This window comes from Carettochelys insculpta, chromosome 13 (genome assembly GCF_033958435.1).
Source record: "Carettochelys insculpta isolate YL-2023 chromosome 13, ASM3395843v1, whole genome shotgun sequence".
NCBI lineage: Eukaryota > Metazoa > Chordata > Testudines > Carettochelyidae > Carettochelys > Carettochelys insculpta.
In genome coordinates, this window is record NC_134149.1 from 3,360,771 (window position 1) to 3,381,518 (window position 20,748).

At 47.1% G+C, this 20,748-nt stretch overlaps 1 protein-coding gene across 4 annotated transcripts in view; it reads left to right on the forward strand.

Annotated features, from left to right (window-relative positions):
* DOCK11 (dedicator of cytokinesis 11) overlaps positions 1 to 20,748 on the forward strand; it is a 136,004-nt gene that overhangs the window by 91,403 nt on the left and 23,853 nt on the right. For all 4 annotated transcript variants that reach the window (XR_012647363.1, XM_075008070.1, XM_075008071.1 and 1 more), the window contains 3 exons: positions 8,914 to 9,096; positions 10,012 to 10,125; positions 20,490 to 20,705. Coding sequence is in view for 3 of the 4 variants with exons in the window: in XM_075008070.1 (XP_074864171.1) it covers positions 8,914 to 9,096; positions 10,012 to 10,125; positions 20,490 to 20,705 (513 nt within the window). In the remaining variant the exon portion in view is untranslated. The remainder of the gene's footprint in view (positions 1 to 8,913; positions 9,097 to 10,011; positions 10,126 to 20,489; positions 20,706 to 20,748) is intronic.

Here is a 20,748-nt window from a genome sequence, read left to right on the forward strand (position 1 = left end):
CCATGAGGCAGTCGTGTGCCCCCACCACCGACAGTTACAAGTTGTCTCTAGGTGGGCGGGACAGCTTTCAAGTTCCTGTTACAATTCATGTAGGTAGGGGCTGAGGGGACAACCCTGCCAGAACATTCACTGCTGGTCTGCACTTCACAGAGGGACCTTCCACCAAAAAAAAAAAAAAAAAAAAGTCTTCAATAATTCCGCAGCCAGCCCAAGCTAAGTCGTCTACCTAAACCGTGATCAGCAAGGTGCTGACACTCATGGGTCTGGGTGAAGTAACAGGGGACATCACAAGCATGTAAGGTGACAGGGCAGACTACGCCTGTACGTGCACAGGTGTGGCCTGGAAGTAGCTGCACTGATGCTTGTGGTGTTTCCTGTCAGTGGTCAGTATCGGTCCCTGCAAACTGTTGTTCCCCCTTGAAGCATTTGTGCAAACAGGCAGCATTAAAATGAGTTGGGCTAGAACCCAGGACCTGCTACATCCCTGGGAGGTAGCGTGGCAGTCGCCTTCTCTGGCAGCTTGTTCAATGTTTAGTTACTCCCGTTTTTACCCAGAAGCAGCCTGAGGTTGTGGTTTTGAGCCTTCCTCCCTTCCTGGCTAGTTGCTCTGCTATTTGAACAAACAGGCACATCCACGCTGGCTCTGCTGGGTCTCCTGACAAGATTCCAAACCCCAGAGCTCAGTCCTTATGTCCATGTGTTCCCAAGTGAAAACTGGTGGGCCAAGTTCCCTTCGTGGTGTCAGTGGAGCCATGCATCGACTTCATTGGAGTCCTGTCCATCCACAGCTGTGCTGAATTTAGCTGATAAAGTTTCAGAGATGTGAACAATTATTTTAGTTGCTTTCTCATTTCCACTGCAACATGTTGCTTCTGTAAAATTAGATACAAGCCCAGTAGATGGTATCAGCAAGGAAGTGTTTTCTCTCTGTCAGCTGTAAACACATGGGTTCTAAGCGTCTTTGTCCTACCTATGTTAGACTTTAGAGGTCATTTCTAACTGCAGAGTGGCTCAATCAGGGCCAAGTTATTGCCTCTCAAAGATGGGTACAAGGCTGGCTTGTGTGTGTGTGTGTGTGTGTGTGTGCGTGCGCGCGCACGTGCATAGTGGTCCCCAGCAGGTGGATTCTGGTTTCCACACTGTAACAAAGTGGGGTATGCAAGGATTTTATTCCTCTGGTTAGGTTGCATGTGTTTCCTACTGTCTTGCAGTAGCCGGAGGTGGGTGTCTGTTTCCCTAAGCACAGCATCAGTGCGGAGTTGGTGATGGGAGTTGCCATGTCATGATATGCAGGCAGTGGGGCTCCATGTCATGCGTAACCTAGGCAACCAGATGACACCCTTCTTCCTGGGGAAAGAGGACAAAAGCGAGGCAAGGGGTTTGGCTGGTTTGAATTGGAACTGGGCAGGTAAACCGGGGAGTCTCAACTGGCTTAGCAGGGAGGAAGGAAGGTGAGAGCCCTGAGTCGGGGGCCCCCCCTCCCAAAGATGGATTGTATGGTTTCTGTGCTGACAAGTCTGTTCTACGCTGTGTTGCTGTCACCTGGTCAACCTTCTGTTCTCCCTGCTGAATGAGAGTCACATCCGCCTGGAGATGGGGTGCAGGGCCTGGTGACTTTGTGTTCTGTTGTAACTCCGCTGAGATGTGGCTGCATGTGCTGCCTTCTGTTTTAAGTGTGGAGAGACTGGTAATGGAACAGGCAAGGACCTAGTGTCGTGGTGTGTTTGTGAAGCTAATGGTAAGGGACAAAAATCTTTTAGTTTCATCCAGACTAGATGCGCTTTATCTCTCGCTGTCTCAAAGTCCTTCTGTCTGCGCTCAACTCAAACTGGAAACAGGGAAGAGACAGAGTGGAACTGGCACCAGAAAACGGAGCTAACACTGTGGTTAGTTGCTTTACAAAGAAAGGAATAAAAGGGTCTGTTTCTTTCCCTAGCTGGGAACGCAGTACAAATCCATTGCTTTTAATTGTTTATACTCTTGGTTGCTGCCAGCCCGCAGCTTGCGGGGGAGAACGCTGACATTAAACTTCACCGGCACTTGAGGGTCTCTCTCTGTTCAGAGAGACCCTTGAGGAGAATCTGTGCAGAGCCCTGGGGGTGGTGATGCAACATCCAGATGGCAGCATCTGAGGGACACAATCTACAACACGGCCTTGTCAGTGTTTGAAAGAAGAGCTGGAAACACAAACGACTGGTTCGAAGCTAACTCCGATGAGATGATTCCATCCATTGAAAAGAAGCGCGCTGCACTTCTGGAGTATAAACGCTCACCCAGTCAGAGTACCCAGCAAGCACTCAGAGTAGCCAGAAAAATAGTACAGCACACAGCCAGGCGCTGTGCCAGCAGCTACTGGCTTAAACTATGCAGCAGTATCCAGACCTGTGCTGACTCTGGTAATCTCAGGGGAATGTACGAGGGCATAAAGAAGGCATTAGGACCCACCCAGAACAAGACGGCACCTCTGAAATCCAAATCTGGTGAAGTCATCACTGACAAAGCCAAACAGATGGAGTGATGGGTTGAGCACAACTCCGAGCTGTACTCATGTGAGAACACTATGGTTGATACAGCCCTCAACGCCGTCGAGCTCCTGTCAGTTATGGATGAGCTGGACCAGGAACCAACTGTGGTCGAATTGAAGAAAGCTATTGACAGCACTGCAGTAGGAAAGGCCCCAGGCTGGGATGGTATACCACCAGAGGTAATCAAGTGTGCCTTGGACACACTCCTGGAACCCCTACATGAGCTGCTGTGCCTGTGCTGGAGAGAGGGTGAGGTTCCACAGGATATGCGGGATGCCAACATTGTAACCTTGTATAAGAACAAAGGAGAGAGAAGTGACTGCAACAACTACAGTGGAATCTCCCTCCTGAGCATCACTGGTAAATTGTTAGCTCGTGTCATCCTCCGCAGACTCCAGAAGCTCGCTGAGAGGGTGTATCCTGAATCCCAGTGCAGATTCCGCGCCAAGAGATCTACCGTTGACATGAAGTTCTCCCTGAGGCAGCTGCAGGAGAAATGCAGGGAGCAGAGGAAGCCACTCTGTCACTTTCATTGACCTGACCAAGGCTTTCAACTCGGTCAGTAGGGATGGACTGTTCAAACTGCTCCACAAGATAGGCTGTCCACCACGGCTACTCAAGATGATCCAGTCTTTCCACTAAGACACGAGAGGAATCATCCAATATAATGGTGCATCATTGGATGCCTTCAGCATCAGGAGTGGCGTCAAACAAGGATGCGTCCTTGCTCCGACATTGTTCGGGATCTTCTTCGCACTCCTCCTGAAGCACGCCTTTGGATCTTCAACAGAGGGCACCCTTTTGCACACAAGGTCTGATGGGAAAGTGTTTAATCTTGTCATGGCTCCTTCCCCACTCCAGCAAAACAAATTCAGAAGTGGGGGCCAGCAAAAGTACCTCCGAAACCTTATCTACCAGGTTTTGGTATAAACTCCCCCCCCGCGCCCCAAAAATCCTAAAAACCTTAAATTTGGGGGATAAAATTTGCTGCCACCACCCAAGTAATAATAAGGAAACCAGGGAGAGACTACTTGGGAAATCTCAGCCCCAAAAGTAAAAAAACCAGGACGCAAACATTAACCAATACCAGGTTAATAAAAAGAAAAAGAGAGAACTTTAATTATTACAACAATATTCATGTTGCAAGCCTCATGACTGGCTGGAAGAGTCACAAAATAAAACACATGGGGAGTCTCCACCATGGGCCTAGAACTTAGTTACAAGGAGAGTAAAAAAACATTTCTAAAAAGTGCACAGACATGAGATCCCACTTCCCAAACCATGAAACAACAAAGCGTAATGGATTTATCTGAACTTTACCCTACTTACAGAAGATTGGAGGCCCTGCTCTTGGAGGGAGACACTCTGTCTCTCTCTCCTTCACGGCTGGAAAGAAGAAGAGAGACCAGAGGACAGAAAAAGGGAGGAGCCAAAAAATTCTATTCTTACCTACATTCCTATAGGCCAACCCCACCTGGCTAAGGAGGTTAACCCTTTTACTCCCAGGCTGCTGGCTAACCCTCATGATCATGACATCTTGCAAGGCTGAAGGCTCAGTCTGAGGTGCGGGAAGTCCTCATCAGAGAGATGCTGTTCGCAGATGAAGCTGCTGTAGTGACACAGACAGAAGGCCAGCTTCAAAAACTGCTGGGTCAGTTCTCCAAAGCATGCAAGGACTTCTGGCTTACCATCAGCCTAGAGAAGACAAACGTACTTGGCAGGACGTTGCTGAACCTCCATCAATCAGCATTGACAATTAAACGCTAGAGGTCATCCACAAGTTTACTTACCTCGGGTCCGCCATCACCGACACCCTGTTGCTGATGTGTGAGCTAAACAGGAGGATTGGAAAAGCAGCCACAACTCTGTTCAGACTTAGCAAGAGAGTGTGGAACAGCAACAAGCTGTACACTCACACCAAAATGCAAGTCTACAGAGCCTGCATCCTCAGCACCCTCCTCTACAGCAGCAAGTCTTGGACCTTGTACACCCGCCAGGAAAAGAGGCTGAATGTCTTCCACTTATGCTGCCTCAGGCGCATTCTTGGGATATCATAGAAGGACAGAGTGCCCAACACCGCCGTCCTCAAGCAAGCTGGAATTCCAACCATGCACACCCTCCTCAGGCAGCGGCGGCTCCGCTGGCTTGGCCACATCCACAGGATGCATGATGGAAGGATCCCAAAAGACATCCTGTATGGTGAGCTAGCCTCTGGCAAAAGACCTCCCAGATGCCCCCAGTTGCGCTACAAAGACGTCTGTAAGAGGGACTTCAAGGAGGTAGGCATCAACCCACGTAGTTGGGAAGAGCTGGCAGACGACTGCAGCAGCTGGAAGCAGGAACTACACAAGGGCCTTCAGAAGGGTGAGATGAAGATCAGACAGCTGGCAGAGGAGAAGCGAGCCCGTAGAAAGGACAGCAAGGACCGGCCAGACACCTACTACATATGCAGCAGATGTAGCAAGGACTGTCACTGTCGTGTGGGCCTCCACAGTCACAGTCAACGCTGCAAAGGACGATCTTAAATGGAGTTACGAAGGGCGTGATCCATAGTCTATGCAGACTGAAGGATGCCTGGGATACTTGGGAGTGCTCCCAAACTGAGCAATTAGGAAGGAAACATTTTGAGGGTCCAACTCACTTGAGCTGCATCGGGCTTGATTCTCTGCTGCGTCTGAGTGGAGCCGAGAGGAGGGATGCTGCGAGGGGGTTGCAGATCCTTGGTTCCTGGCCTTGTTGTAACTTACAGCTACAGCATTAGCTTTGGTCACTGGGACAGGCCCTGGAGGACTCCCTGCCAGCGGAGAATCGGGGTAGCAGAGCTCCGCTCGGCTCTGCCAGAGCCACCCTCCGTTTCTCTCGCCCCCCTGGCCTGGCACTTTTTCTCCCTCACCTTATGCCAGGTGGGCCAGCAGTCACAGGAGGCTTTTCCCACAGCACAGGGGAAATTCTCTGGCCACTTTAAGGGCACCATGGGCTACTTGTCTATTTAGGCCTAGCATCAAGACACTTTCTGACATGCTCAGATATCCCTTGGAACTGCTCCCTGGTGGTCCCACAGTGGGGCGTCAACGATGCTGCGGACTGTGTGCTACAAGGCAGAACCTCACTGGACCCTAAAGCAGGGTGAGCTGGGGGCCCCTTTGCACTTCTCCAGCATTTCTAGACAGGAGGGTCTAAATCTGGTTGGGCACTTACAACTCCTGGGGGCAGCAACTCTGATGTTAGCAGCTCTAGGACAGCTTACAGGATTTGCCCCATGGATGGGAATCAGCACAGCACCCTTCCATGAACGGGCTTCTCTCTGGATGGCCGAGAGCTGCCTTCCTGCTGCTGGCCTGGTCCAGAAGCAACTGATTATTACAAGCATAGGAAAGAGCCTCCGAGAACTTCATGGCAGCCACAGACTAGACTATCCTGCGGGTCCAAGGGTTGTTCGGTGGCGCAGTGCCAGGCATCTGGGCCAGAACCCACACCTAATATAAATATATCGCCCGACAACTATCTCATCCCACGGTTGACTGTACTGGATCTTAGGCAAGCTGCCTAATAGGAATGCTTGAACTGTGCTTGACCTTCTGCCTGCACTACTAAAAGAGGCCAATGCTACAATAGGCAACAGTTAATCTTTAATATTTGGTTTCTTATGTACACGCTCATTAGCTCTTTACTGTTACCCGGATGTTTGTTTTCACTTTTTCTGAAAATTTTGATTTCGTCCAACGACGACGAATATAAGGCTTATCTGTTGTCTAGCTCAGTATAATTGCCTACGATTCATATTTCTGTTTCCAATTCAAAATCAGAGACCTGGCCTGTGCCTTGGAGCAGATCAGAGCCGGCCTACAATGGTTCGGTCTGCCCGCAGAGTAGGAAATATGTGCTCTTTTGGCTGTTGACTCTTCTTCAATAACTAATGCCCTGGTGCAGCATGGTCGGCGATGGCACTGATGTTACTATTTACTTAGTCAAATTTTAAAATAAACCACACGCAGCCTCTTGTAAGCTGAGCAAGTTGCTACGACAGATCAGGAAAGGGATCTTGGAGTTATAGTGGATAGTTCTCTGAAGACATCCACGCAGTGTGCAGCGGCAGTTAGTAAAGCAAATAGGATGTTAGGAATTATTAAAAAAGGGATAGATAATAAGACAAATGATATCATACTTCCCCTATATAAAACTATGGTACGCCCACATCTGGAGTACTGCGTGCAGATGTGGTCTCCTCACCTCAAAAAAGATATATTGGCATTAGAAAAGGTTCAGAAAAGGGCGACTGAGATGATTAGGGGTTTGGAACGGGTCCCATATGGGGAGAGGCTAGAGAGACTGGGACTTTTCAGTCTGGAAAAGAGGCGACTGAGGGGCGATATGATAGAGGTATATAAAATCATGAATGGTGTGGAGAAAGTGAACATAGAAAAATTATTTACCTTTTCCCATAATACAAGAACTAGGGGACACCAAATGAAATTAATGGGTAGTAGGTTCAAAACTCATAAAAGGAAATTTTTCTTCACACAGCGCATAGTCAACCTGTGGAACTCCTTGCCGGAGGAGGCTGTGAAGGCCAGGACTCTATTAGGGTTTAAAAAAGAGCTCGATAAATTTTTGCAGGTTAGGTCCATACATGGCTATTAGCCAGGGGTAAAGTATGGTGCCCCTAGCCTTCAGTACAAGGGCAGGAGATGGATGGCAGGAGATAAATCACCTGATCATTGTCTTCTGTTCTCCTTCTCTGGGGCACCTGGCATTGGCCACTGTCGGCAGACGGGATACTGGGCTGGATGGACCTTTGGTCTGACCCAGTATGGCCATTCTTATGTTCTTAAATCAGATGGAGGCAGAAAGCCTGGAGCTCCCCGGTGACAGCTGCACGGCTGAATTTTAGAGCTTCCCCACAGTTCATTCCCTTAGAAAAGTCTGCCTAATATTCTGACCATTGAATCCAACCTTCAGTAGAGCTGACAAGTCCCAATCCCCTCCAAAAACCTCTCTGCTTGGATCTGCCACAGAGCCCAGCGGGCCCCCTCGGCTGCTGCCCGGAGCAGCTGGCAGAGACAAGTCTGTGGCATTGCCCTGCACTGGGGTGAGGCTGAGGCCTGAGGTGGCGGGTCAGATGCTGAAAATGCTTGTGCTGGGGCAGTCTAGGATGCATCTGCACCCAGCACAGGTAGACGGATGTGTGCAGTGGGGCAGGAGCGGCGTGGGTGGAAGCTCAGGCTCTTCCCACGCCTCCATGTACAGACCAACCCGGTACTGGTGGGCTGGTGGTTAGCTCAGGCCGCTGCAGCCTCTCTGGGATGTGCCTTGCCCTGCTCCTATGCAGAAACGTCTTGTCACCGAGTGCTGCAATAGTGAGCATCTCTGTGATGGCGGGGAAACAATCCCCCCCTTGAACCTAGCCCCATGCCAGTGAAACCGTCCAGCTCTGAGTCTCAGCTTTTGGGCTGTAGGGCTCAGAATTGCAGCGTCGACCTTCAGGCTGAGGCGGCAGAGCAGGGCTTGGGAGCCTCCCCTCTGCCAGGGTCTTCAGGCCAAGCCTGGGCATCTACCCTGCAGCCTGAGCCTGACTCAGCTGACCTGGGCCAGCTGCAGCTCCGAGGCTGGTCTTCGACTGCCTCCTGCAAGGCATACCCTGAGCCTTTCTGTGGGTTCCAGGCCCACACGCTGATCCTGTTACGGAATAGGTGGCACCATTTCCCCAAGGAAGGTCCTTGGGCCACCCCCAGGTTCACCTTGTCTCTGAAGCTCCCTGCTGAGGTTCTCTGCTGGTGGCTGGGAGGTACCATGCTTCCCCCTGTCTTCCTTCCCCAGGTCAGTTCTCTGCTCTGGCCCCCCCAGTCCCACTCTCAGGACCAGTAAGTTCCAGGAGGGAGCAGATTGCCACTCCAGGCAGCCAGCAGAGAAAGCATCAGCTACAATCACTGTTCTTGGGTCATAAACTTGCTAGCTGCCGCCATTTCTCTCCTGCTACTCCAGGTCATTTTCAGTGCATACGTTATCTGGGATGATGTAGTTCCCCCTCAGCTAAATAGTCTGTGCTTGTTCTAGCTCTCCTCTATCCCTTGGCTGCTGCTTCCTTTGCTGCGAGCTCTCTTAGGGATGAGTCATTGGGATTCCAAGCTCCCTAAAACAGGAAGTTTCTTGTTTGTGTGTCTTTAGGGATCCGTACAAAGTTAAGGCATTTTATAAACACTCAGCAGTTAAAAACAAGACCCTGAAATTCTTTCCCATGGGAGTTTAAAGGAACCAAACATCAGGCAAGGCTTGTTTGCATTCAGACATGAAGACAAGCATGGCCCTGTGTGTGTGTGTGTGTGTGTGTGTATTGGGTGTGTTTCGTGGGGGTGGGAGGTATTTTACTAACATCAGTGCACTTCTTAAGTTTCCTGCAGCCTTTTTCAAAGGAAGGGTGACCATGTGTGCAGCCCTGTGCTATGAGGTCCTGAAGTGCTGCACCTCGAAGCTAGCATCCACCAGGAATGAGGCATCTGCCCTCCTGTATCTTCTGATGAGGAACAACTTTGAGTTCACTAAAAGGAAAACCTTTCTGAGAACACACCTGCAGGTCAGTAGAAGGTGGAACTCTTCCAGTGGTGCACCTCAAGGCTTCATCACCAAGTCCTGGCCCTGTAATGACAGGGAATGGGACTCTGAACTGCAGTGCGACAGGTTAAGATAGTAACGCTGGGACTCAGCTGTCATTGCACATGTGTCGTGATTTCACTGCTGGAGAGGGAGGCACTGAGCAGGGCAGTGACTCGCCTATGGTCACCCAACAGGAAGGGTCAGGCTTAGAACCTAGAACTCCTGACTGTTCTGGTGATTTATCAACCTCAGCTTGTCCTGTTCATCAGGGAGTCTAGAGGGACTGTGACTCTCTTTTTTTTAAGTGGGGTAAATCCTGCAGTCCTCATTGGGCCAGAAGTCCCATTGGTTCCAGTGACTCCCCTGGAAGTTTGGTCCAAGGTGTGCTCTCAGGATTTGGCCCAGGGGAACGGAATGGAGCACACTGCCATTATACCAAGTGTTCTTTCCAGAGTGTACTGTGAAGGGTCACCTCTTCCCCAAGAGGGGATTGTCCAGGATCAGGTGGGAAGAGCTTTACCTGCTCGACTGGAGGAGGGAAACCTTCCAGGGGGGATTGCTTCTGGTTTTTGTTCGATTGTTGTTTGCAGCAACGTTAAGGGCAGCCAAAGCAGCAGATGAGCTACAAACTGTTATAAACCACAAAACAGGGAAAAATACAGTACAGCGTCTAATAACTGCTGCCAGATTCGTGTTCTGGTTGTTCTAGTTCTAAGAGTTTGTGGTTCTGACAAGCAGTACACTATGTATCAGATTTTGTGGCTTAAACAAGGAAATGAGACAGGTTATGATTAAACGTATTCATTCCTCATGAAAAATATTTGAGACTCAAACATCTTTTTATGCAATTATGAAAACACAGTGCATGCATGAGCTTGTCTCCCTTTCCCAACAGATAATAATTGCTGTGAGCCAGTTGATAGCAGATGTGGCACTAAGTGGAGGTTCGAGGTTCCAGGAGTCGCTGTTCATTATTAATAACTTTGCAAACAGTGACAGGCCTATGAAAGTAAGTTTGATTAGTGAAACAAATAGAAGTTGGCGGGCACTGCCACCAATAAATACATGGCTTGGGAAATATACACGGAGATTGTATTTGAAGACTGAATGTTATGTATTTGTGCTGTATTTGCCAAACTATATTTGTTGAGAGCAAGTGAAAGCAAACATGCATTTTAGCATCAGCAATTTGCTGTCTCTGTCGTCTGTCTGTCTCATGTTTATTGCAGTTTGGAGCGAAGGAGAAGAGCTGTTGAACTTACAGCTTGGTAAAGCATCACTGTCTTGTTGTTGGAACATCTTTCAAAGAGTTTCTAGCAAAGGGGGAAAGAGAGGACCTGATGTTTCTCATGTAATAAAGCTGTCCATTAAAAATAAAAAAGACAGTCATGCAATGAGACAGTCACGCTTTGTAAAAGAGGTACAATGGTTGTCATCTGAATTTTGCTTTGCAGTTGCCCTTGGTATACAATGCCTGCAATCTGGTCACATTTTACAGTTTGTAACTGTCAATCTGGGAAAGAGAAAACCTGGGTACTGTTTTATAAGGCCATAGTTTTCATATTATTTAAAGGCAGCGCAGGGAGGAGAACCTGTTCAGAATTTTGTATTCTCATAGAATGACACTGACCATTGGAACTGATAGATAACAGATGAAGATCTGCACAGGAATTCTAGGTTCTCGTCTGCACAGGAATGTCTGAGCATCTTTGAGGTTCACTGAGCCATGCTTTGCTGGCTGTATTTTATACCCTTTTTCAGGGAAGGGAGTTTGTCTATTTATTTCTAATTTTTACTTAGCATTTTTAGAAGTTGTATAGTACTGTGGGTTGAACCTCTCTAGTCCGCTAACATCTCTAATCTGGCATGATTTTAGTTAGCTGATTGACCACTTCACGTGGCCAAGTTCTTCAAGCGGTCCCTGTGGGTACTCCAGCTCCACCTCAGGTGTTGGGCTCACCCTGGCACCATAGTGCAAAGATTTTCAGAGCGGTGGTTAGCCAGACTGTGCATGTACAGTAGTGTACTGGGCCCTTTGTGCGCTTTTGGTCACATGCGTGATCTGGTCTGAGCCAGTTCTTCTCAACTGCAGATGGACGTCTCCTGTGCTCCTCAGGAGCATGTCTGAAAGAGAATGTTAGTCTTTATTACTTGTATATAGTTTTTAACAAGCTATTCTCCATAGTTTGTCTGTTTTGATGATAATATCATAGAAGAGTAGGACTGGAAGGGAACTCGAGAGGCCATCGAGTCCAGCCCCCTGCCCTCATGGCAGGACCAAGCATTTTCTAGACCATCCCTGAAAGCCATCTGACGAACCTCTTCTTAAATATCTCCAGTGATGGAGATTCTACCACTTCCCTTGGCAATTCGTTCCAGTGTTTGATCACCCTGACAGTTAGGAACTTTTTCCTAATGTCCAACCTGAACCTCCCCTGCTGCAATTTAAGTCCATTGCCTCTTGTTCTATCCTCAGAGGCAAGGAAGAACAAGTTCCCTCCCTCTGCCTTATGACACCCTTTTAGATACCTGAAAACTGCTATCATGTCCCCCACCTCAATCTTCTCTTTTCCAAACTAAACAAGCCCAATTCTTTCAGCCTTTCTTCATAGGTCCTGTTCTCTAGACCTTTGATCATTCTTGTTGCTCTCCTCTGGACCCTCTCCAATTTCTCCACATCCTTCCTGAACTGCCGTGCCCAGAACTGGACACAATACTCCAACTGAGGCCTAACCAGTGCAGAGTAGAGCGGGAGAATGACTTCTTGTGTCTTGTTCACAACACACCTGTTAATGCATCCTAGAATCATGTTTGCCTTTTTCGCAACAGCATCACACTGTTGACTCATATTTAGCTTGTGGTCCACTATAACCCCCAGATCCCTTTCTGCTGTACTCATTCCTAGGCAGTCCTTTCCCATTCTGTATGTGTGACACTGATTGTTCCTTCCTAAGTGGAGCACTTTGCATTTGTCCTTATTAAACTTGATACTGTTTACCTCAGCCCATTTCTCCAGTTTATCCAGATCCTTTTGAATTATGACCCTCTCCTCCAAAGCAGTTGCAACCCCTCCCAGCTTGGTATCATCTGCAAACTTAATAAGTGTACTTTCTGTGTCAATATCTAAATCGTTAATGAAGACATTGAACAGAACCGGTCCTAAAACAGACCCCTGCGGAACCCAACTAGTTATACTTTTCCAGCAGGATTGAAAACCATTAATAACTACTCTCTGGGTACGGTTATCCAGCCAGTTGTTCACCCACCTTATAGCAGCCCCACCTAAGTTGTATTTGCGTAGTTTATTGATAAGTATATTATGCGAGACCGTGTCAAATGCTTTACTGAAGTCTAGGTATTCCACATCCACCGCTTCTCCCTTATCCACAAGGCTCGTTATTCTATCAAAGAAAGCTATTAGATTGGTTTGACATGATCTGTTTTTAACAAAACCATGCTGGCTGTTCCCTATCACCTTACTACCTTCCAAATGCTTGCAGATGATTTCTTTAATGACCTGCTCCATTATCTTTCCTGGCACAGAAGTTAAGCTGACTGGCCTGTAGTTTCCCGGGTTATTCTTGTTCACCTTTTTATAAATGGGTACTATATTTGCCCTTTTCCAGTCTTCTGGAATCTCTCCCATCTCCCACGATTTTCCAAAAATGATTGCTAAAGGCTCAGATACCTCTTCTATCAGCTCCTTGAGGATTCTAGGATGCATTTTATCAGGCCCTGGTGATTTGCAGACATCTAATTTTTCTAAGTAAATTTTAATTTGTTCTTTTCTTATTTCAACTTCTAAACCTACCCCTTTTTCACTAGCATTCTCTATGTCAGGCATTCCTTCAGATTTCTCAGTGAAGACGGAAACAAAGAAATCATTAAACATCTCTGCCATTTCCAAATTCCCTGTTACTGTTTTTCCCTCCTCACTGACCAATGGCCCTACCCTCTCCTTGGTCTTCCTCTTGTTACCAATGTATTTGTAAAAAGCCTTCTTGTTCCCCTTTACGCTTGTAGCTAGTTTGAGCTCATTTTGTGCCTTAGCCTTTCTAATCTTGCTCCTGCATGCTCGTGGTGTTTGCCTATATTCATCCTTTGTAATTTGTCCTAGTTTCCATTTCTTATACGATTCCTTTTTTAGTTTGAGATCATGAAAGATCTCCTGGTTAAGCCAAGGCAGTCTTTTGCCATGTTTTCTATCTTTCCTACACAGTGGGATAGCTTGCTTTTGGGCCCTTAACAATGTCCCTTTGAAAAACTGCCAACTCTCCTCAGCAGTAAACCTAGCTCATAGAGCTGGAAGGGACATTCAGAGGTCATTGAGTCCAGTCCCCTGCCCTCTCAGCGGGACTAAGCACCATCCTGACAATTTTTTTTTAATCTATTTACCCCATTTATCCTTAAATGGCCTCCTCAAGGATTGAACTTACATCCCTGGGTTTAGCAGGCTAATGCTCAAACCATTGAACTATCCCTCCCCACAAATGTACATATCTCATAGAACTGGAAGGGACCTTCAGAGGTTATAGAGTCTGGTCCCCTGCCTTCACAGCACGACCTATCACCATCCTTGACAGATTTCTTTTTTGCTTCTTTGAGTGATTACTCATGTGCATTCCAATCTGGGTGTGTGCCAAGCACATGCCCAGTTGCCGGAAGCTGTTTTGCCCTATCCAGTAGCCCTAGGGTTGGTGCGGTGCCCCCTATGCACTGACCCTAGGGCTACCAGCTAAGCCAAAAAACTTCTGGCAAGTGGGCATGCGCTCAGTGCACACCCAGATTGGAATGGACATGAGCAACACATCTTAAAAAACACCTGTTACAGAACAGGTAACTGTCTTTTTTTTTTAATAACCTATTTGCCCCAGATCCGTAAATGGCCCCCCTCCAGGACTGAACTCACAACTCTAAGTTTAGCAGACCAGAGCTCTAACCACTGAACTATCCCTCTCCCCACCCCCAAATAGTTCTAACGTTTAAAAAAAAAAAAAAAAAAACAGTCTTTTTTCTATAGACTGTGAGTTAAAGTTTTAGCAGTCTCATTGTTTCCAAAATGCCTGCGATGGGGTTTAAGAAATGTGGCTCTGGCCAGGAGGCAATGCTGGCATCTGACGGCCATTCACAATGCAAACTCTTGCAGAATCTCACCTGCGTCACTAGTGTCTGCATGCTCCAAGCTTATGCTGAGAGCTTGGAAAGATAGAGAAATAAGGCTGAGAATGAGTCTCTTTGACACCTGATCCATCAGCCCCTGAGGGCATGAGAGTGAGCCAGAGCAGCTTCATCAGCCTCACCTAATGGCCATACGAAAAGATTATCTCCCACTCCATCTTAGCCTGTGTTATCTGGTGACAAGATGAGGGGTTGAGAGCTGAGGTTCCTTGCTTCCTAAGGAGGACAACTGGCCCATGACAAAGAAATCAGTGGCTCTGGCTCCAGCACGCAAGTCTCTCTTGGAACCGAGAAGCTCAGCTGTGCCAACAACTAAAGATACCACGGTACTGATGCAGTCTATGCCAGTGCCACACGCTATAACCCCAGCACCGCCAGTGACCGAGCCTGCACCGAGAAATGTGGTACTGATGATACTGGCACCAGGTGCGGCACTGGACTTGTGGGCACTGGCTCCTGTGGAACCAGAGACAGCACCAGCAGGCTCCACTTCACAGCAGGAGCTGAGGAAGGCACAGGCCAAGACTCAGCACTGTTACAATCGTTACAGCAACCTATTCTCAGTCACCTTTGCCTCCCCGTTCGCCTGCTGTACTGTCAGTCATTGAATGACCTGTATCTCCACCTCCACCTTCACTAGTTCTGAGACTACCCTCACCCTTTCTGGACTAGCTATACTATGTCCGTAGCTATACCCATCAAATATCAACTTCGCCTCCACCATCTTCCAGACCTTCTTACCTACCATATTCGTACCATCAACATGGACATAGAGGCATTCTCTCTCGCTTTTCCTCTCCAGATGCTCATCTCCGTTGGTACCCTCATACTTAGCAATACAGAGACCATCACCAGTGATATCACTACTGCTGCAGGTCTAGGGACAGATCTGCTGATTCATGTCTGGAATACACATGATCAAAAACCCCACCAGCACCACTTCCACAACTCACCCCGCCATGGGCACAATCTGAAATGGCCCATCTCTCGGAACTGATGGAAAAGCAAATGCAAGAAGGCACAGAGTAACAAATGGAGACTTACCATACAGATGTTTCCTCATTGTCCCTGGATGAAGCAGTTACTCTGGATGACATTTGCCCACCAGACAACTTGACACGATTTCAGGACCTTTTTGAAAGGGTGGCCCAAAGTCAGGACATTGACGTTGCAGAGGTTCCAGAAAAGCAAACCAAACTTCTAAAGAGTTTGAGACCTCCAACATCATCCAAAATTGCTGTACCACCAGAAGATGCCATAACAGAGGCAGTGAATATCATCTGGCAGACTCCTACCTCCATTCCAGCCACGAACAAGAGAGAGGATAAAAAGTATTTTGTACCATCAGAGGGCATGGAATTTTTATTTAACCATCTCCAACCAAATTTGCTGGTGGTAGAGTCATCACAGCAGAGGTCCAAAGTGCCACACTACAAATCAGCTGTCTCGGAAGGATGCTAAAAGACTGGATTCATTTGGCAGATGCATCATCCACCTTGTTATTGCATATGGCTAATTATGTGGCACATTTATTCAATCATAATTTTGATAATTGTACAAAATTAATTAATGGACCACTTACCAGAATCCAAGAAACCTATCCTGAAGGCTATTATGCAGGAAGGTTATGCAGCTTCCTACACGGGGTTCCAAATAGCATTGGATGTCGTGGATACTGCTGCACATTCCACAGCAACAGCAGTGGGTATGAGATGTGTTTCGTGGCTCTAAACCTCAGGTGTAGCTAAAGAGTTACAAACTAAAGTTGATGACTTACCATTCTATAAAAATAAGTTGTTTGCTGAGACGACGGACACTATCCTGAATTTAAGCAAAGACTCACGAACAACTCTCAGAACATTGGGCATGTACACCCCTCCATGTAGAAGGAAGAGACAAAACAGGTCTTTGCCCACGAAAGCTTATGTTCCAAAATATGTGTTAGTCTATCAGGTGCCACAGGACTTCTTGTTGTTCTCGAAGATACAGACTAACACAGCTACCTCTCTGGTACCTGTATCAGAGTTGCTATAACTACCCATGTCAGCGACAACCCTCTCAGCAAAGGTTTTATGATCAAAGTCAACAACCCCAAAGTCCATCTAGAAGATGTAACCAGTAGCAGCATAATCTATCCGCGCAAGTGCCAAGACAGCAGCTTTGAGTCCTCAGTCAGGGTCTGTGTGACCCTATCTTCTCTCCAGCACAAACAATTAGCTCAACATCTTTTCCATCATCGCTTTTACCAACCATGGTCAAATATCACCACAGACAAGTGGGTACTCGAAATAATTTCCACAGGCTTATACCATCCCATTCTGCACTATTCCACCTACTACCCTCCCACCCTATTCTCCTTCAGGGACCCCCTCACAAGATTCTATTGAAACAAGGGGTTGATCATCTCAACTCCATAGAAGCTGTAGAGCAAGTACCAAATGAGTCCAGAGGGAGTGGGCTCTATTCTTGATACTTCCTCACAGAGAGAAAGACAGGGGAATGGAGACCCATTCTGTACCTAAGGACACTAAATCACTACCTTCTCAAGCAGCTTTTCAAGATGGTTATGATTGTGTCCATAATCACAGTACTGGACAAGAGAGACTGGTTCGCAGTCCTTGACCAACAGAACATACATTTCCACATAACCATTCACTCTGCCCACAGGCGTTTACTACGGTTCACCCAAGGCACAGAGCACTTTCAATACAGCATGCTACCCTTCGGCCTCTCTATGGCACCCAGGGTTTTCTCAAAGACCCTGTCTGTAGTATCAGCCTATCTCTGTTGACTAGATGTTATAATTTTTCCATACCTAGATGACTGCCTATTGAAAGGGCATTCACCGCGGGACATTCTTCATATGATATCTGTCAGTATGAGAGTGTACCAATCACTCAGACTCATTATCAACCTACAGAAATCAACAACCGAGCCCACACAGAATGTAGAATTTATAGGGGCCTGCTTCGACTCTGCAACAGCAAGAGTATACCCACCGACCCAATGTTTCCACACTATTCAGTCATTAATCAACATTCTTGTTCACAGTCCTACCATGCAAGTGATAACTTGTTTACAGTTGATAGGTCACAAGGCTGCCACCACCTGTGTGGTGCAGAACACCAGACTACACTGCTGATGCCTTTGGCATTGGTTGACAACCATGTATGTGCCCATGAGGCGTGCGATCTGTAAGTGGGTATCTCCAACCACTCAGTTACTGCAATCCCTGTGGTGGTGGATGAGGCCCAGCAATCTGTTGTTGGGAGTTCCCTTCAATCAGCCCCGACCTTCTGCATTCATAACTACTGATGCTTCCAGCATAGACTGGGGAGCTCACATGGGCAGTATGTCAGTCCAGGGTCATTTGTCCCAGTGACAAACGACTCTCCACATAAACCTCCTAGAACTCAGGGCAGCGTCCAATTCCTGCAAACACTTCCTGCCCCACATTCACAATGCATTGGTGAGAATCTTTACTGACAATGTCACCACAACGTACTATGTAAATCAACAAGGAGGGGCAAGATCCCTCTGTCTTTGTGTGGAGGCTCTTCATCTATGGAACTAGTGCATCGAGAATTGCGTAACTCTAGTTGCGTCATACCTACCTGGCATCAAAAATATTACAGTACATTTGCTAAGCAGTTTGCACCAGACCACGAATGGGAGATTTGATTCGATGTTCTCCTTCACATCTTCTGTATATGGGACATTCCCTCCATAGGTCTCTTTGCAACCTGCAACGATAGGAAATGTTGCCTTTATTGTTTCAGAGCAGACATAGGCCATGGGTCTCACAGCAATGCGTTCCTTGTTTCATGGAAAGGCACCTTGTTGTACACCTTTCCCCAAACAATACTGATACACAAGGTTCTGGAAAAAGCCAGGCTAGAAAAGGCTAATCTGGTCCTTATAGCTCCTGCATGGACCTGACAACACTGGTTTCCAATTCTGCAACGCATGTCATCATGCCCCCCACGCCTGATTCTCATAGTTCTGGGCTTGCTAACCTAGAACCAAGGATCACTAATACACCCGCAGTCACACACACTTCGCCTCATGGCTTGGCTGATAATTGGTTCGATGCCTCAGACATCTTATGCTCCTAGCAGGTTAAAAACGTTCTGATACACGGCAGATGAGCCTCTACACGAAAGACGCCTACAAATGAAAAAGGTTCGTAGCATGGTGTTCCATCAGGGACTTAAGTCCATTGAAGGCCCCTACACACACTATTTTAGACTATTTACTCCACTATAAACAGGAAGGCCTTATGTTACCATCCTTAAAGGTGCACTTAGTGGCCACCTTGGCCTTTAGACACACAATGGAAGGAACATCAGTATTTATACATCCAATCACAGTGCATTTCCTGAAAGGCCTCGCCAATTTATACCCTCCTCGCAAACCTATCTCACCTCCCTGGAGTTTGGACTTGGTTCTAGACACACTATCTAGATCGCCATTTGAACCATTGGCAACTATTCCACTATGTCGTCTTACCTTAAAGACAGTGTTTCTTTTGGCCATTACATCTGCTAGTTGGGTTAGCAAGTTGGCTGCTTTGATGGCAACTCCGCTATATACAATATTCACCAAGGAGGCAGTGACACTCTGTCTACGTCCTGCCTTTGTTCCCAAAGTCTCTTCTGAATTCCATATAAATGAACCAATCATACTGCTGTCTTTCTCTTCCAGACCGCGTACATCAAGTTAGGAAACAAGACTTCATTCTCTGGCTGTAAGAAGAGCTCTGGCTTTTTATTTGGAAAGGACAAAGCCTTTCTGGAAGACAGACAGACTATTAGTATCCCTGGCACAGAGATCTAAGGGCCGGGTGATATCGTTATCATTATCACCTCTTGTATCATCGTGTGCTATTTGTTATATAAAACAACATTACCTGTTCTGCCCAAGGCTCACTCTACCAGAGCAATGGTGGCATCGATAACCTTCTTCCAAGATGTTTCTTTAAAGGACATTTGCAGAGTACCGACATGGTCGTCCCATGACACATTCGCCCAGCATTATGCTCTATATCACCAATTGGCTGAAGACACGCACCTTTCAACAGCTCTACTTTCTGTGGCAGGCGACACCTAACTCTGATACCCTCCTCCATGTTTTAAGGGCACTGCTGTGAAAGTCACCTGATGTGGAGCACCCATGGAGACCACTCAAAGAAAAATAAGTTACTCACCTTGGTAGTAACGATGGTTCTTTGAGAAGTGTCCCTGTGCATGCTCCGCTACCCACCCTTCCTCCCCACTTCGGAGTTTTTTCTTGCTTTGTGTTTCAGATATATACTTCCAAGGTGGCTTCGAGGAACTGGCTCGAACCAGATCACGCACATGACCAAAAGTGCACACAGGGCCCTACACACTACTGCGTATACGCAGTCCAGCTAACAACTGCTCTGGAAATCTCCAGACTGCGGTGCTAGGGCAAGCCCAACGCCTGATGTGAAGCACCCACAGGGACACATCTCGAAGAACCCTCGTTACTACCCAGGTGGGTGACTTCTTTTTTCTTGTGGTCCCATAAAGTTTGTATCCAGCCACCAATCCTGGCTCTCACTGTTCTGTGCTGTTCTTTAGCTATAATTTACCCCTAAATGTCTTCTAAAAGCCCAGTAAGCCGTGGAAGTGTTGGTAATGCTGCTAGATAATATTGACGTCCCGTGGTCCAGCAAATTCTCTCATTTGGCACCAGTCAGGTCCTGAGGTTGCCAGATTAGAGAGGTTCAACCTGTATATGCATAAACAAGATAAGGCGCACTTGATAGTGAACAAATGAGTCACGCGTTGACTCAAGTGAAAAGTACTTCAGGAACTACTGAAGGCTCAATTCTGTAGCTTATATGCATGTCAGTTTGGCTGTTGTTTACATGAGCACATGCTAGTCAACTAAAGTAAGAGTTGTAAAATTTGACCCTGAACCAGGGGATTCGCTGACAGTAGGTGAACTGCAGTGATTGTGTGGCAAAACTACACAGTATAGGATTAATGTAGTAAAAATCCAGTCAATGTAGCTCCTGTTCCTTGTGTGTGAAAACTGCTACATGCTGTGTACATAGTAATTAAAGCCATTGCACAAGGAGTAATTCAAAGGGTTGACATGCATGTTTCTGTGGCAAAACCTCAAGTATCTTTTTCTGTTGGCTGCTAATTGAAGTTTATTTTGTGTCAGGCAACTGCTTTCCCCTCAGAAGTCAAAGATTTGACCAAGAGAATCCGTACCGTACTTATGGCTACTGCTCAAATGAAAGAACACGAAAAGGACCCCGAAATGTTGATCGATTTACAATTCAGCTTAGCCAAGTCCTATGCTAGTACTCCAGAGCTCAGGAAAACGTGGCTGGACAGCATGGCAAAGATCCATGTCAAAAATGGAGATTTTTCTGAGGTAATCTGTCCAAATCAAGTGAAAAGAGGTGATGTGAAGAGGG